The sequence below is a fragment of the Ovis aries genome, chromosome 7 (genome assembly GCF_016772045.2).
Source record: "Ovis aries strain OAR_USU_Benz2616 breed Rambouillet chromosome 7, ARS-UI_Ramb_v3.0, whole genome shotgun sequence".
Lineage (NCBI taxonomy): Eukaryota > Metazoa > Chordata > Mammalia > Artiodactyla > Bovidae > Ovis > Ovis aries.
Window position 1 is genome coordinate 32357521 of NC_056060.1, and position 18056 is coordinate 32375576.

Consider the following 18056-nt stretch of genomic DNA (forward strand, 5'->3'; position numbering starts at 1 on the left):
CTGTCAAAGCTTGGATTCAGGTTTTGTTAGGGTGGCTCAAGAGTAGCACCTATCCCAGGGCTCTAGGACTCCTCCTCCGGTGGTGTGGTCTTTTGGATGTCTCAACTGAATGCCTCAGGTGTTATCTCCTACATTCTGGCTGGTTCCAAACTGCGATATTTCACAGACTATAAGACCTCCTTTGACTTACAGAACCCCAGTAACTATTTGGTACTATGGAGTCTTACCACATTTGTACACAATTTAACACCTTGCAAAAGTCTAAAGGAGAGCCCTTTTTTCCAGTACCCTATTCCATAAATTCCAACCACCCCAGAAGCCCTGAACACAAACTTGACTTCCTCTGCCAGGCAAGATGCTGAGTTCCAGTCTTCCGTGTAATAATTTTTAAAGTGCTTCCAGGAGAATGTCAAGATGAGTTCTGAGGTTTCTGCATATCTTTCCATTTTATCCATAATCACAAGTCTGTCCTGTTTTCTAATACCTAAAAATAGTTGTTTCACATGTTATATCCAGTTTTATAGTTGTTCACAGCACAAAAATACTTCTAATACTCAATAAACCTTTAGAGCCAGAACTGTTTTGATATTTAATACTTCTATAAATCGGAAGCCTCAGTTCTTTGGTGAAATTTTAGTTCATTGACTCTGTATCTGTTCTCCTGGAGGTAAACAACTCATACTATCTCTTTTATGCATAACATTATCAAGACAAACACATGCTTAACACTGTTAAGATTAAGAACTGAACTGAAAAAAACAGAATTTGAAAAAAACAGTAATTTGTTTTCTTTTCAGCTGCTGTCATCTTATATCCCCATATAACTTATTTCTATATCATTCATTAACTGTTTATATTCTCTGTACTCTTTCTAGCCTTCCATTCTTATCTTAAAACCCAGAGACTAAACCTAAATTTAATAATACCCTACACTCTATATTGTTTGGCCAGATCTTGCTGTAATAGACAGATACTGTTTTAATGTGCCCAGAACATCAGCAAACATGTAGCAAAAATTTTTTCCCCAAATTCAATCACGTTCTACTCTTAAATTACCCTACCCCTGTGGCCATAATTGATTGGTTTAGGTAGTAGCCATCTACCCCAATTTGAACTAATCAAAGTTCTTCACTGAGAGTTTTCCACTAACTTGAGGAAAAAAATATTAAATCTCTAATGGTTAAAGACACAGGATTTGAAGCTGTTAAGTGCCACATTCCTTGACTTGGGAGGAAACAAATCTTCAGTGAAAGAAAATGATAAGCTGATAAGCAGAGAAGCAAGTCAGAGAAAGAAGAAAGAGACAGAAAATACATTTTGGTATCTCATGATAGTGTTCTAGTCCCTAATTCTAGAGGTTTCCAAGGCCTACAGGTATCTTCTACTCCTGTTCTTCAGTTATATCAAATACCTGCATTCCTTCAATAAATTTCATAAGAGTCCATATTGGATTTATCACTGCCCTAATATTTGGAAAACAATGAGAAAATCACTTTTGGGGTCTTATTGACTAAATACCTATTAATATAGCTCATATTCATGTACAATGTAAACTTCTAGTACTACCTGCTAGGTCATGCTCACATGTTCATACTTGCATGTGTCCATTATGACAACATCTGGTAATTTTTTTGACCCAGCCATTCTGACCAGATATCTCCATCTTGTATCTCCATGATGCAATTCTGGATCCTTTGATAGTTTGCATTATTAATCTAGGAAGATGATACACTAACATTCAAGTCTATAAACTAACCCTAAACCCTAACCCCAACATTTTGCTTATCTACTATTCTTGATTACCTACTATAACAACAGTGTTAATTGCTCAGTCATGTTTGACTCTTGACAACTCCGTAGGCTGTAGACCACCAGGCTCCACTGTCCATGGACTTCTCCAGGCAAGAGTACTGAAGATTCCCTTCCCCAGGCGATCTTCCCAACCCAGGGATTGAACCCAGGTCTCCTGCATTGTGAGCACATTCTTTACCGTCTGAGCCACCAGGGAAGCCCTGTCTACTATAATAGTTTCTGATGATATTTTACATAAATGATTTCTTTCTACTTAAGATACGCACTTCACAACAAAACAGAGGTTATGTATTAAATTTCATGTTGATAGAAACTGAGTCTCAGAAATGTTAAGAAACTTGCTAACGGCAAAAATGTTCTTATGCGTGAGCATTAGGACTAGAACTCATAATTCAATCAAGGTATTAGTCCCTTAACCGGAAAAGTCTATTTCTATTAATGCAATTTCAGATTATGTTAACTTTTTGAGAAGTCACATGGCACTAATGGCTCATACTGAAGTAATAATCTACTAAAATCCTTTGATATTTTTCATAAGATGACAATCTATTTTTTTTTCCATCTAGCAACATTACTAAACGTAAGTGCGAGACATTTATTCTTATTGAAGTGTCATCCAAGTTCTTTGTTCTTCCTTATTGATCTTCCTGAACTTTGATTTTTATCTAATCCATAAATCCATCTAATCCTTAGTATATCCATCAGTGTGTCTAATAAAAGCGCAGATTGTGTTTAAATTTGATGAAATGTCCAGAGCCACTCATAAGTGTTTACATCTGCAGAATGACATCCATCCATGCCCATGTTTGTATGCGCACACTTTGATTTTAATTACTAACCAGCGCTGAATCTATCCAGATCTATCTGCAGCCTGTGCCTGCCCATCCAACAGTTACTGAGCACTTAGTTTTGACTGCAGTAAAGCCATCAGTGCCTCACCCCTATACTCTTAGGCCTTCCCATTATAGTATATGCCCACCCAACTTCCACCTGCCTGAGGGCTTCCTTGGGAAGCCCCTTCCAACCTCACCTGTGTGCAAGGCAGCCCAGACATGGTGGAGAATTAACATTCCTTAGAAGCAGTCCTTAACCATGTAAGTACCCCAGTTCCTTTGCCTTAAGCAAGATAGTTCTGAAACCTCCTACCCTGACTCCAGAGTAATAACCCACTTCACAATGCACCCTTCATAAACTGCCTTCCCAGTTTTCTCCTAGAATTATCTTTGAAGTAAACTATTTGTATTCAAACTCTTGTCTCAGGATCTGCTTCTAAGAAAACCAAGCTAAGACATTTGATTTTCACCTAAACAAAAATGACCTTTAAAAGCCTTCACCGTTATTATCTGTTTTGCAGATGAGAACACTGCAGTAAAGTAAGTTGCCTGAGGCCCGCAACTGGTCACCAGAAGAGTCAGGAATGGATTCCAAAGACCACAGCGCAGAGTGGCTTCACGTGGCCTCTACTGTAATCCGTTCACTGCCTTCTAGGATCAAGTTCTACCATGACCACAGCATTCCCGTGATTAAGGCTGTGTGTGGGTGTGGGTGTGGGTGTGTGTGTGTGTGTGTGTGTGTGTGTGGTGGGTGTGTGTGTGTGGGGTGTGTGTGTGGGGTGTGTGTGTGTGTGTCTCTGTGTGTCTGTGTGTCTCTGTGTGGTGGGGGTGTTGTGGCGTGGGGAGGAGGATAATACATTCTCTCAGTCACTCAACTCCAAGTCCGTCCTCTGCCTCTGACAGTAGGACTGAAGATTAAAGTCTGCAGTTCTGTTTTTGGTCTTTCTGGATACTAGGAAATCAGCAACTCAGTGTTGAACAGGGAATAGGCTGACTGTGGGATATCACGTGCAGGACATGAATAAGTATAGGAAAATTGGAAATTTAGAATATGGGAAATTATAGGCATATACCACAGTAGGCAAAAATAACGTAAGGGACCTCTATGGACCTACCCATCTTCAACAATGATCAGTACATGGCTAATCCATCTATACCCCCACTCACATCTCCCTCTCATGTTTTTCAAAAGCAATTCCCAAACATGATATGTCATTAGTAACTATTTCAGTATGTATTTTAAAAAAGAACTTCTAAGAAAAAAATGCATCATTAATCTGCCTAAAATAAAATCAATAGTAATTACTTAGTATCATCAAATATCTAGTCACTAGCATATAAATTTCCAAGTACATATAATTATAAAATAATTACGAATATATTTGTGTATATATTTAGAAAAATGGTTCACAGATTATGACTGGTTGACATATCCTTAAGTCTCATTTAGTCTAGAGAATCCTCCTCTGTCTTTCTTACAAGTTTCAGGGTGCACTTTCTCAGTTAACTGAAGCTCAGTCTATCTCAGGCAGACTTGGTGCTGCTGGCCAGGTAACAGGACTCTGGCCATGGGGACAGACAGGCTGGGGGAGTCATGGGCACAGTAATTGCAGGGAGGGGGGTCCTTCCAGGTTTATTTAAAGCAGTACCAGTCAGGTGAACTCCAGTCACCAAGTGCTTGGCTCATCCTTGGCAACAGCAGAGGACAAAGTCCAGCAGCCAGGACTGTGGGAACTACAGCTCTCTTCTGGGAAGCAACAGTCAGAAGCTAGAGTGACTCACGGTGCCCTCAAACACCCAGGAGTGAGGGTCAATGAGGAACCCACCAAAGCAGATTTGGATGGAGTAAACCTGGAGCCCAGGATGCTAGTGAGCTAGGGAGAATGAGGGAAGGGAGCATGAAAACATCCCTATGCATCTGGCACTAATAAGTGAGCGCAGAATTAACCAAAGTAATTAACTGCTCATCAGATTTAAGGACGCTCTGCAGGCTGTAACTACAATCTAACAAGTCAGTTCAGTTGCTCAGTCGTGTCTGACTCTTTGCGACCCCATGAATCGCAGCACGCCAGGCCTCCCTGTCCATCACCAACTCCCGGAGTTCACTCAGACTCACGTCCATCGAGTCAGTGATGCCATCCAGCCATCTCATCCTCTGTTGTCCCCTTCTCCTCCTGCCCACAATCCCTCCCAGCATCAGAGTCTTTTCCAGTGAGTCAATTCTTCGCATGAGGTGGCCAAAGTACTGGAGTTTCAGCTTTAGCATCATTCCTTCCAAAGAAATCCCAGGGCTGATCTCCTTCAGAATGGACTGGTTGGATCTCCTTGCAGTCCAAGGGACTCTCAAGAGTCTTCTCCAACACCACAGTTCAAAAGCATCAATTCTTCGGTGCTCAGCCTTCTTCACAGTCCAACTCTCACATCCATACATGACCACTGGATAAACCATGGCCTTAACTAGACGGACCTTAGTCGGCAAAGTAATGTCTCTGGTTTTGAATATGCTATCTAGGTTGGTCATAACTTTTCTTCCAAGGAGTAAGCGTCTTTTCATTTCATGGCTGCAGTCACCATCTGCAGTGATTTTGGAGCCCCCTAAAATAAAGTCTGACACTGTTTCCACTGTTTCCCCATCTATTTCCCATGAAGTGATGGGACCAGATGCCATGATCTTCGTTTTCTGAATGTTGAGCTTTAAGCCAACTTTTTCACTCTCCTCTTTCACTTTCATCAAGAGGCTTTTTAGTTCCTCTTCAGTTTCTGCCATAAGGGTGGTGTCATCTGCATATCTGAGGTTATTGATATTTCTCCCAGCAATCTTGATTCCAGCTTGTGTTTCTTCCAGTCCAGCGTTTCTCATGATGTACTCTGCATATAAGTTAAATAAGCAGGATGACAATATACAGCCTTGGCGTACTCCTTTTCCTATTTGGAACCAGTCTGTTGTTCCATGTCCAGTTCTAACTGTTGCTTCCTGACCTGCATAAGGTTTCTCAAGAGGCAGGTCAGGTGGTCTGGTATTCCCATCTAACAAGACAGACTCATAAATCATAATGCTAGGACATTTCCTGGCTTCTTAAATGTTGTGGCCCCACTTAAAATGGGGTTGTTCACAAGATTACAAAAAGAAGTCCTGGAGGACAGAGGTTAAGAGACATCAGTGCAGGGAAGCCAGACATAGTGACCTTTGGTCCTTCACCCAAGAAATTCCCAAATGATTTCACCCCTGGCTGCCTTACTGCTCTGGTTATTCCACTCTCACCTTCACGCTAGAACTGCCCATCTCTGCTTCCTCTTCCTCCTGAAGAACAGTGCCTCTGGTCCCCATTCTCTGTTCATGTCAATTAACCACTGTCGTCTCTACAATGGAAGCTCCATCCTGGCAACATCTTCTGCCTGAAGACTTTGGTAAGAACCTCAGCAGTCTCCCTAGGGCCCTGCACCACTCTCTGGAAAAACCAAAGCAGACCACACGGCCTCCCCAACACCACTGCCAACCATCTCTTCTACTCCGCAGTAGATTCACAGATGTACCAAACTGTAGCATCTTTGAGTTTCTACTAGGTATCTTTCCCAGTTGTTACTTCTTAAGAGTCAGCAAGTTAACAAGGCCCTAAGATTTTTCCTGGTTTCTGAAAGGAAAGCTTCCCTTTAGCAAAAGCAATCTGACTTTTCCTATTCATTAGGGAAAAAAGAAAAAGCTCACCTCAAGTCTTTTAAGTTAATGGGAGCATTTGTTTCCTTCGTTTATTATAACTATAATCAGTCATAGTTATCATAACTTAATTAGCATTTAGCACTGAAAAGAAATGAGTAACTACTCTTCTTTTCTTGTAATGTCTTTATTTCCTCATTAGAATCATTTTAGTTGCCAAGCAACCTTCACTTTTATGTCTCATACATGAACAGATTATGCCAGAATTATTTTTTAAGATCGATTTTAGGATGGAGTAGCAACTCTGTATGCTAGTACACCTCTTTATAAATATTGATTTCAAGATCATAATTGTTTACAATGTGAATTATGAAAAGCAAAGAGTTAATTATAGCCAACCTACCAGAAAAAGTTAATATGATTGCAGAACATAAATATGCATAGAATAGAATCTAGGAAGACACACCCAACCGTGTCAATAGTATTTATCTTGCTTTTGGTGGTAGAATGGATGAATGCAATTTTCTTCTTTTTGCAAGTCTGTGTTTTGTAAGCTTTCTATAGTGAATAGAATTTTAAAACCTATTAAAATGTTAAAAGTAAGACATAAGAACTGAGTTACAATTAGATCTTTGTAAATACAAGAAAATGGATGTTAGCTAAACTTACTGTGGTAATCATTTCACAGTATATATCAATCAAGCCATCAATGCTATACACCTTCACCTTACACAGTGATGTACGTCTATTTCTTGAAAAAGCTAGAAAAATGTAAGTATGTGAGTTAGTCAGATCTTTGTAAATACAATAACTTATAAAGTGACAAATTTTATGTTACGTACACTTTACCACAATAAAAGCGCCTATGCAAGTACAACATAGATCAGTCTAACAATTTAGGGAAAAATGGATTTAAATTTGGTTGGCCTTCTAGTTTCTCACCCCAAGATACGACTCTTCTAATAATCAAAAGTACTTTCTTTAAAAATATACAAGTTCCCAAAGGACTTTCAAGTTCACATTCAACATCATAATTGAAGCCTGATTATGGCATTTTCAGTCTCAGAAATCATTTCAGGAATATGACAACAGGGGAAACTGAGGCTCTGAGTTACAAAATGATAAGTCTAAGTGCTCTGGATTTAAGCCAATGTCAACCTCAAAAACAAAACTGAAAGTTTCTTATTTTTTCACTGAAAACCACCAATAAACTTTTACCAAACATCCACAACAGCGGAATATGAAATTACATCATAAAAAGTGAAGTGAAGTTGCTCAGTCGTGTCCAACTCTTTGTGACCCCATGGACTGTAGCCTACCAGGCTCCTCCATCCCTGGGATTCTCCAGACAAGAATACTGGAGTGGGTGGCCATTTTCTTCTCCAGGGGATCTTCCCGACCCAGGGATTGAACCTGGGTCTCCCGCATCGCAGGCAGACGCTTTACCCTCTGACCCACCATACAGCGGATTTAATAAAACTTTGATTAAAATGACAACGGAGGGACTTCCCTGGTGGTCCAGTGGTTAGGAATCTGCTTGCAACGCAGGGGACAGGGTTTCAACCCCAGTAGGGGAACTAAGGTCCCACATGATGTGGAGCAGCTAAGCCCGTGCGCCACAACCACTTAGCCCTTGTGCCACACCTAGAGGGACCGCGCGTCACCCGCAGCAACAGGAAGATCCTGCATGCTGTAACCAAGGCCACAGCAGCCAAATAAATGGACGAATAACAAAAACGACAATGGAACAGTCACCAAAGCTTTGGAACAGGGGCTTTTTGTTTTTTCAAGTTTAGAGTTAATACAGGAAAAGATAACAGATAAAAGAAAACATCAACAATTTAACTACATAAAAATGTAAAATTTCACTTCATTAATAACCCAAAACCAACATAAAAATGGAAAGGAGTGAGGAAAAAAATGCCAGTAACAAATACCCATCAAGCAGTTAACAGGCTTAAAAAATAAAAAAAATAAAGTTTTTGCAAACCTCTAATAAGAAAATCATTAAGCAAATGATAACTAGGCAAAGGATATAAACAGTTCACAAAATTAGAAATATAGTAAGCAGTAAACTTATGAAAACACATTCAACAAAAGCTTGCTTTTATGTATCAATAGTACCTGTGACCACATGGAGAGATACGAAGGCAAATGATTAAGCAGATGGAATCAGAAACAAAGAGTGACAGCATACAACATATAAACACATGAAGAACAGAGCCACAAAACTGAGGTTTAGTTGGCCAGAAATAAGGGAAAATTTAATCACAGAGAATTTTTAGAGGAGGTAAATTAACAGAACAAAAACACAGAGTGATAACTTTGACTCTAGAATGAGAATCTCTTAGTATTACAGTTCCACTGTGACACCTTTTTAATGTTATATAGGTTTCAGGTATACAGCACAGTAATTCAGTGTTTGCATACACTACACAGTGACCACCTCCAAAAGTCTATTTACCACCTGTTACCATAAGGTCTGTCTAGTCAAGGCTATGGTTTTTCCAGTGGTCATGTATGGATGTGAGAGTTGGACTGTGAAGAAAGCTGCGTGCTGAAGAATTGATGCTTTTGAACTGTGGTGTTGGAGAAGACTCTCGAGAGTCCCTTGGACTGCAAGGAGATCCAACCAGTCCATCCTAAAGGATATCAGTCCTGGGTGTTCTTTGGAAGGACTGATGCTAAAGCTGAAACTCCAATACTTTGGCCACCTCATGCGAAGAGTTGACTCATTGGAAAAGACTCTGATGCTGGGAGGGACTGGGGGTGGGAGGAGAAGGGGACGACAGAGGATGAGATGGCTGGATGGCATCACTGACTCGATGGACATGAGTCTGAGTGAACTCTGGGAGTTGGTGATGGACAGGGAGGTCTGGCATGCTGCGATTCACGGGGTCACAAAGAGTCGGACACGACTGAGCAACTGAACTGAACTGAACCATACAACTGACCCCTCACCTCCTTCCTCCAACCCCCACTCCCCTTCTTCTCTCGTGACCACAGAACTGTCACTTCTTTAAGAAATTATCTCAACTTCACTGATACATAACTCTATCTCTAAGGTATACTGTTCCTTTTCTTTGAAGAACACATGGAGAGTTGTTCTATAAGATACTTAGATGAAAGAAAGAAGTAAAACAAAGGCAAATAATAGTTCTCCTAACCAGGTAACACAAAGTAAGAGTTCTAGTTTTCAGCTTCCTACCTTGGCCCTTTGCCATGTAAGCATCCTCTGTAGCTGGGCAAAGTGCTAGTAAATGTTTAACAATGTCCTCTTCAGGGGTGGGTTGAGAAGAAGCCCTGATTAGTAGTGTTGGCCCATTTCCTTGGTGTAAATACTCCCAAAGCAGGCAACATCAAGCTCCTGGCATTTCTTCATGGTCATGGAGCTGGGAAGAAATGCAGGTGTGCCTCCCCACTGTAAGTATTCATACACGCATGACATGTATGTGCTGTGCATGAATGCCATAGCGCTACAAAGCATTCCTGGGCTTCCCTGGTGGCTTAGACAGTAAAGAATCTGCCTGCAATGCCAGAGGCCTGGGTTTGATCCTTGGGTTGGGAAGATCCCCTGGAGAAGGGAACGGCTACCTACGCCAGTATTCCTGCTTGGCGGACTCCATGAACTGAGGAGCCTGGCAGGCTATGGTACGTGAGTTGCAAAGACTCAGACGTGACTGATTAACTGAGCACAGCACACACACAGCATACCGCATTCGTCCCATACAGACACAATGAACATCATCTCAAGATAATGGATGACAGTAAAATGTGATGACATATTAGGAAATGATGAGTTTTGAGGGTTTATTTTTGATATAATTGTGTTTATATAATTTAATCTTTATTGATGGTTGTGTTTAGCAACTGGCTGGCCAAACTCCTGAAGATGTAACAGAGAAAGAGTAAGGCTTTCAAGATTGTGACAGCATCCACTCGAGTGTGGTGCCCTGCGTATCTGCAGAGGCTGTGTGAAGCTCACCTGCTCCCACTCTCGCTCTTTCCCTGCTGTCTTCCTCCTAACCACTTTAGGACAACCACATCCAGCTGGCAGCTCAAACTATCTGCAGACCAAGGCACTAAGTCCAGCAGCCGTAACCAGTCCAGGAAAAAACAGGCGGGTCCTGCCCTCAGGAGCTGGGCCAGAGGTGGGGCCCGCACTTCAGATGATCTTCCTTGTGGTCTCACCACCCATCACTGCTGGTTCAGCCAACAACTGAACATAACATATTGCTCTTTTTGGGGGGCCATATTGTGTGACATGTAGCATCTTAGTTCCCTGACCCCGAATCCAAACCCGAGCCCCCTACACTGGAAGCACAGTCTTAAGCACTGGACTATAAGCGAAGTCCCCTGAACATACTGCTTTTGCTTTCACAGTACTTCCTAACGTGTTTCCATCATGAATTTAATAACCTTCATGTCAACAGAGGGCCTTAAAAAGTCTGCTGGAAAAGCAGTTTTCCTGGAGCAGTGCTCAGAGGCGGCACTGCTCCAGTTCCCCCGGCTAAGCCACTACTTCCGAGTCTTGACCTGTGGGGAACAGGCACACTCTAAGAAGCCAGGCCCCCCGGCACCACAGTGAACTGGGCTGAGTGTGGCTTACAGGTGGAAATGCAGGTTGGGAATGCTGCCTTTGCGGGCCAGGAACCAAACTACAGTAATGGCAGACACCCACTTTCTGTTTATTCCATGGCCAAAAGACTGACAGGCGGGAGTTTTCAAGAGAGTTCCTACAGCTGAGAAGGGATAGACATGCAGGTAAATCTGAAGGAAGTGGGCACAGTGTTACAAGCTCAGGGGCAGGGCCTTTTCTCTTGTTAGATCTGGACGGACTGCTTCAGACATGCCCAGGAGGCTGGCTTCCACCTCACGACTGTCCGGTTCACAGAGCTGAAAAGCTATTTGCTCTATCGTTTTTCAGAGGATTTGTGTTCTTCAAGCTTTCCATGTTTCCTTAGAAAGCCTGAGAGAATGCTCTGATATGTCCAAGAAGCAGGTATGTGTGCTGTAGGATGGTATTTCTCAAAATCAGTTTGTGGGTCACCTCCTCAAAGCCACAGTGACTGCAGGCTTAATGAAAAATCCTGGAGTTGACCCCCAGGAATCGGAACGCTGAACACACCCCACAACGATGACTATTCCTGTTAAAGTTGGAGAACCTCCGGTAGAGTGGAGAGAACAGGAATCTGAGACCAGAGTCTAGACCTCAGCAGCTCTCCCACTCATGAGGGAGGCCACTTTCCACAGGTTAATAATGTTCCTGAGCTTTAAATGCCCATTAATTTTGAATTAACCCTCACAGGGTTGTTGTGAACGTGGATGAGACCAGTCTGGGTGAAGGCCCAGCGCCCTGCTGAACAGGCACCAAATAAGTGTCCAGCCACCATCCGTCTCCTGTCCACCTGTCTCTTTTCTCTCAGTAATCTCACTTCTCTGGCTGGAGTTTCTGAACTAAAATGCTCAGCCCTCCTGAACACTGTCAACCTTCCGCATGTACACTGTGAGGACCACCTCTCTTCTCTGTTGCAGATGGAGCACAGATGCGAGTGGAGGGGACTTCCCATCTCCTCCTTTCTCAGGCCTGGCAGTCACTGTGTCTCACACCCAGGAGAGGGCAGACATGCCAGCCTGGAAAAATCCAGCAAAGAGGCTCCTTGGAGTACACAGCATCCCCATCACAGGAGTTCACTCCAGGGGGCTAAGAATGGTCATACCTGGGAGCTGCTCTAATGCCCAGAAGCTTCAGGACATGGGTGCCTTAAGGACCATCCTCTACAGTGAAATCTTGTAGCTATGACTCCCAGAGATGGGACTTCCACTGAGGAGGCTATTGGTACCACTGTGGTCTTCACAAAGGGCCTGTGCTCACGACGGCCAGTCTTCCTGACCCTGCACTTGGTTTTGTTCCTTGGAGTTGCTGGTTCTTGGGTCTGAGTGCCCTTCAGTGTCATGGCCCTTGGCTTCTGGCCTTGTGCCTCTGTTGCCTCTGGACACCTGGCTTTGGTGCAGACTAAAGCTGCAGAGTGTGGAGGAACCCTGAACCTTGCCTCTGCCATGGTGGGAACTGTAGTCCCAACAGGAGTGTGTGCGATTTTTTGGTTCTAACTTCAAAAATAGATGTAGTGTTTTACCTTTAATTAGCTGAGGTCTATACAATGCTTTTAACAACCGATGTCTATACAAAGCTTTTAATGACCAACTGCAGGAAATATACCTGTTAGTGGTATGGGAAATAAATCTACCAGTCTCAGGGTTTTCTTCTTTGGGAGACACAATGCCTACACTAATTTTAATTAAATCAGAATTTGTTTGAGAGAGAATTTCAGGCAGATACCTGGTATATAGATAGGCCTCAATAACTATTTCCTGCATTGAATGGAATTTAATTTCTAATCCGGGGGACACTAAGCCTGCAGATTGTGGGCACAGAGAGCAGATCTGTTCTGTGTGGCCTGAAGGGTTCCCCTGAGTGAGGGGAAGCCTGCCCTAGGAGAAGAACCCAAGCATGGCCCAGCTCAGGTTGCAAGAGGCTTCTGGGAGGGGAGACATGAAGGAAGTTTTTTTAATTCTCATAGGTTTTATTTTCTTGTTTGTCCATGGAGATAGTAATACCAGACCTGTTTCACAGTTGCTTTTAGTTTAAAAGAAAATCAATACATATCGCCTTCAAACACACACATACACAATAAATAAGATACCACTGTGTTTCCTCCCTCATTGATATGTAAGACAAAGATGCTGAGGTTCTTCCCACACCCCACCTGGGAGCAGGAGGACTGCCTGCTGAGGGTCCCTTACTGGGACATGCCTGCAGTTTTCTTTCTGATGCTGTCACAGTTGTCCTACGTTCGGAGGGGGGCAGAATTGGGATATCTGAAACCTTCCATTTGGCTCTCAAAGCTGGCAGCCCTCTTACAAAGTGAAAACATTATAAAGAGCTCAGATGATCTCATAGGTCTTTCCTACCTCTGAAACAGATGGTGTGATTCACATACATTTGACATAAATGTACCAGGTTATGATGGTCTGCCTCATTATGCTCACTGGAAGAGTGGATTCACCAGCAATAATACGGTGAGGATATAAAAGCATGACCTCTGCTTAAAACAGAAGGTGGGAGTGGGTTGTTTCATGGTGAAAGCAACACACGATGACTCAAGGCTCTGAATTTCTAATCACAGATCTGTAACCTTGTGTGTGACACTGGGAGGCTTACTAGTACCTTCAAGAGTACCCTTAATTTGCACGTGCTGGTCATCCACCCTTAAAAGCCTTGTAATAAGTCCTTCCTCTGAGAACAGTGTGGGAGGTAATTAATGGTTAATAATTCTAAAGGAGAAGCCATCTGTGTAGACTGCCAAATGCCCAGGATGCCTTAGAGTCTAGTAGCTGGAGCTGCTGGAAGAATGTAAATCCCACACTGCTTTTCCCCTTTGAGTCAACAGTCCACCCAGGCTGGCAACATTGAACAGACTTTCTGCAAAGAAGGGAATATTTTCTATTTACTCTGTCCAGCAGCAGGTACCACTCATGACTCTTGAGCATTTGAAATATGGCTGCTGAGCCTCAGGAACTGAATTTTACATTTGATTTAATTTTAATTAAAATGTCTACATAAATAGTCACATGTAGGTAGCGGCTACCATATTGGATTGCAAAGCTATAGCCAATTCAAAGCATCTACACCAAGGTGAAGTTGAGAAAGTAGTAAAAAATAAATTAACTAATAAATTAACTAATCAGTCTTTATGTTCAAAAGAGTTTTTTTCCCTCTACCTTTTTTTCCAAGTTGGTGGGAGGAGTGGCTGAAACCTGAGTCTAAAGGGAGAGATTACCCCCCCAAGAAAAACTTCCCCCACATTTCAACAGTGCTATTTCCCTCTTTTCATGGGTATTCAAATAAGAAGACTTCTAAACTCACGAAGAAAAACTAAGCCAGACTGTTTTATTCTAAAGCAAAACTCTTCTATACTAAACAGAGAAAATAACCAGTAAGATGTCTCAAAATTTTTTTTAAAAATTAACCTCGCTCATTACTATTCTCTGATCATCTCCGAGGAGACCTACAAAGGCAGAAGTGACACGGCTGGCTGCCTGTCACTGTCCTGCTTGAATCCCCATCCCCACCCCCCTCCAGCTCCACACCCCTCCTCCACTGGACAACTCAACTGAAAACCAAAGTCAAAATCACAGACGAAAGTGCAGGCTCCCATTCCCTCCAGACCTAGGGTGTCTTTTCTTTTCTGCCTCTTTCATGTAAATTCTGTGGCAGGAAGCCCTTCAGGACATCACGTGCAAAGCCTTGCCTTGAGATGGCTCCTTCCTGCCTCCCGCAGCATTCTCACAGTCCTGCTCAGAGATTTGAACAGAGAGTGGCTGCTCTCCCCAATATGTGTCCTCATCCCTAGAGTGAACTTACTCTGAGTCTTCATGGTTTAACGAGTTTATTCTTCCTACGTGCCTTAGCTTATCACTGCCCTGTCTTTTGCATATTCCCCTGCCCCCCAAATAGTGCATTTCTCAGGAATTCTAAGCTTGAATAATGGAAAAGGGGTTCGGTCACTGTAATTCTCCTCATGCAACAGCCAGTCAGGCGCAATTAGGGGCTTAATTAGGGACTATCTATGCTTCATGATAATGGTTAAAAGACCATTAGACTCAATGGGATTTTTATACTTTTGGGATTTTAAGGTACTTTTCAGTTCAATATAACCCAGGAAACAAAGTATCTTTAGCCCTCTTAGGGTTCATTCATTGAGGGGATGGGTTAGGCTTGCTTATTCTGCAGGGGTTCAGAATCCCTCCTGTATTCTTCAGGTTGACTGCTGGACAATTTGAAGGTTAGAAAAACAGCCCTGAACCCAGGGGGCAACTGCATGACTGGCAGAGGAGGAAGAAAGATGCCAGGATTGTTGGGTCCTATTTCCTCAACAGTGAAATGCAAAGAGGATAAAAATGCTTATTCATGAAATAGTCACAGTGTCCTGCCAAAGACCGATAAATAAGACCACCAGGACTGTGTGAGAAGTTTTGCAGCTTATGAGTTGGGAACCAGGTGAAAGTCAAGTTCCTGATGAACAATGGCTCATCACTGCCATGCTTCCCCCCACCCCGCTGGCTTCTAGTTTATGTCCTTGTATGGCTATTTTCCAAAGAGGTTAAATAGAAAACCATTTATTTTGCTCCTGAATTCATCTTTAGCTGAAAGACTAAAGTATAAATAAATAACAATTCAATTAAAATTTAATGCTGAATTAGTAAAAAAAAAAAATATGCTCATTCTTTTCCAAGTTAAAAAGTCTAAAACAAAAAAGCAGTGATTCTCGAAGTGAGGTTCTTGGATCAACTGCAGCAGCATCACCTGGGAAACTGATAGAACAGTAAGTTCTTGGGCCCCACCTTGGACCTTTGCGAACAGCCAGTCTGGGGGTGGGGCCCAGCAATCTGGGTTACCACAAAAACCACCACACGATTTCACAGGAACATTTGAGAACCGCTACTTTAAATCAATGTTGGAATCATGGAGACTATTCAATGCTTTGCTAAATCCAATTAAAGGAGAATCCCCAAAACGCCCAGTTTTCCTAAGTCTACAAATAAGATCTGACCGAGCACTACACAGATCCAGTGAAAGTCGCGGAGTCGTGCCTGACTCTTTGTGACCCCATGGACTATACAGTCTGTGGAATTCTCCAGGCCAGAATACTGGAGTGGGTAGCCTTTTCCTCCTTCAGGGGATCTTCCCAACCCAGGGATCGAACCCAGGTGTCCCACATTGCAGGTAGATTCTTTACCAGCTGAGCCACAAGGGAACACAGATCCAGCCAATGAATAAATCCCTCATTCTGAGTTCTAACAATCCCGTAGTCATGCTACCTGGGATTCTGTCAAGCACCTGGAATCTGATCAAGTCTTCCAGAACACCTGGAAGGTGCCAGGGTGGGGTGGTCTGGGGCTTCTGAGCTGAGCCACACAAGCTCATCAGCTTCCCAGTGGGAGACAGGTCCCAAAGGAGCAGAGTGGGTACCAGCGATAACGGAACTCTATGAATTTTCCCTCATTCCTTTATCAGGGAGGGGAACAAATGTTTAGTGCTTTTCCATCACTATTTCACATATACAATCAAAAGAGCGTGCCTACAATTTTTTTTTTTTTTTTCAAATAGGGCATCTTTGCCGATAACCCTTGTCAGCTGCGCTAAGCTGCTCACCCCTCATGGTGTGTCGGGTGACGACAGAGGGCGGCATCCAGATAACTCCCTGCTAACACGTCTGGCTGCTCCTTTCACAGATCCCCAGTTTTCGATCGCACTGCTCATTTGCCAGTAGCTTCCAGGCACAGTTTGGCCTTACTCAGTCCTTTCCTACTCCGCCACAACCACCCTTCGAGACTGTGAGGGGAATTATTCAGACTTTGCCATCCAATGATCCAAACTGCTGTCTGGTAACAGCATTTGCTAGTCTTCGTGTGCCCCCAAGAACAGAAAAGCGCCAGATGCACCACTGCATTTTATGATATTTTTCATCACGAGAAAAACCTCCATCCTGAGAAGATTGGAAACACAAACTCTCCTCACTAACTTTTCTCGCTTTAAATCGCACCTCTCATCACGACCTATTACACCCACACAGTCATGTGCCATAGGCACTGTCTCCAACATTTCAAAGGCTCGAAAGCTATTTTTAAACCCCAAATGCAATGTAGGTTGCTATTCTATAAAACACTTTTTAAGGAAGAACAAAGTAAAAGAGCCCCATTTATGCATGTGGGCAGTTTGCCAACTCACCAAAAGATTGAACACAGCTGTCGATGAGATCGTCCAGGCTGGCTCCTTTGGCGAAATGTCCCAGAGGCACCATCATTCGGAACTGGGTGATCTGGGCCAGGCCGGGATGGGAGGGAAGGGGGCTGCTGGTGGGTTTCGCCTCTAGTCTCCCTTTAGGGGCTGCTCTGCAGCCATGAGATGGTTTCCTAGGGAAAGAGAAGAGGCAAGGAATGAGAGCAGAGCAGCCAGGAGACAGACCACACTGACAGCTCCGCACTCTGTAGGCAGACAGAGCAGAAAAGGAGATAAAACAATTAATCCCGGGAGTCGGGCTGATAAGACATACCCCTCCCACTTGGTAAAGGCACCAAGTGGACTGGTTAGCTGTTAAAGGGATATCTCCCAAGTAAATAGCAAGGTGAGATTTCAGGGCTGCAAGCAGGGCTCTTCAGCCTGAGACTGGGGTTGCTTTGGCCTGCTTTCTCCAGTTCTTGAAGGGGAGAGGCGGATGCAAGACAATCCTGCCAGGTTTTAGCTCCGAGCAATAAATTTTCATTTTAGCCCAGAGACCACTGACTTGGGTCTTCAGAATTGTTTCAGTTTGGTCCCATCTTCAGCTAAATTCATCCATCTTGAGCAATACCAGAGTTATTGTCGAAAGTCAGGTGGCCTCAAAAACATGTTTAAGGATGTGGGGAGGAGAAGACAAAGACTGAGGACCTGTGTGCAGGGGGTGAGGGTTATGGAGGTGGTGTTCAGATCATAAGCTAAATCTTGGTGGGTTCTAAGATTCTGTTTTTCATTATTGATAGTCACGGAGTCACTTTTATCATTAAACATCATTCTATCAGTCCTTACTGATTATAAGAGCTTTATGCCAGACATGAATGCAAAAGGACAAGTCTGAAGCTGGAAATGGCTTAGTAGCCCAATAGGTCAGCTTCATCCACTTTTACTTAGCTTTATCTTTGGTCATGAGTTAAAG

General features: G+C 43.1%; 1 protein-coding gene across 5 annotated transcripts in view; it reads right to left on the reverse strand.

The window, feature by feature from the left end:
- The window catches only part of RASGRP1 (RAS guanyl releasing protein 1), a 179346-nt gene that overhangs the window by 56506 nt on the left and 104784 nt on the right, over positions 1–18056 (reverse strand). For all 5 annotated transcript variants that reach the window (XM_060418579.1, XM_042252251.2, XM_042252250.2 and 2 more), the window contains one exon: positions 17093–17277. Coding sequence is in view for 4 of the 5 variants with exons in the window: in XM_042252250.2 (XP_042108184.1) it covers positions 17093–17277 (185 nt within the window). In the remaining variant the exon portion in view is untranslated. The remainder of the gene's footprint in view (positions 1–17092; positions 17278–18056) is intronic.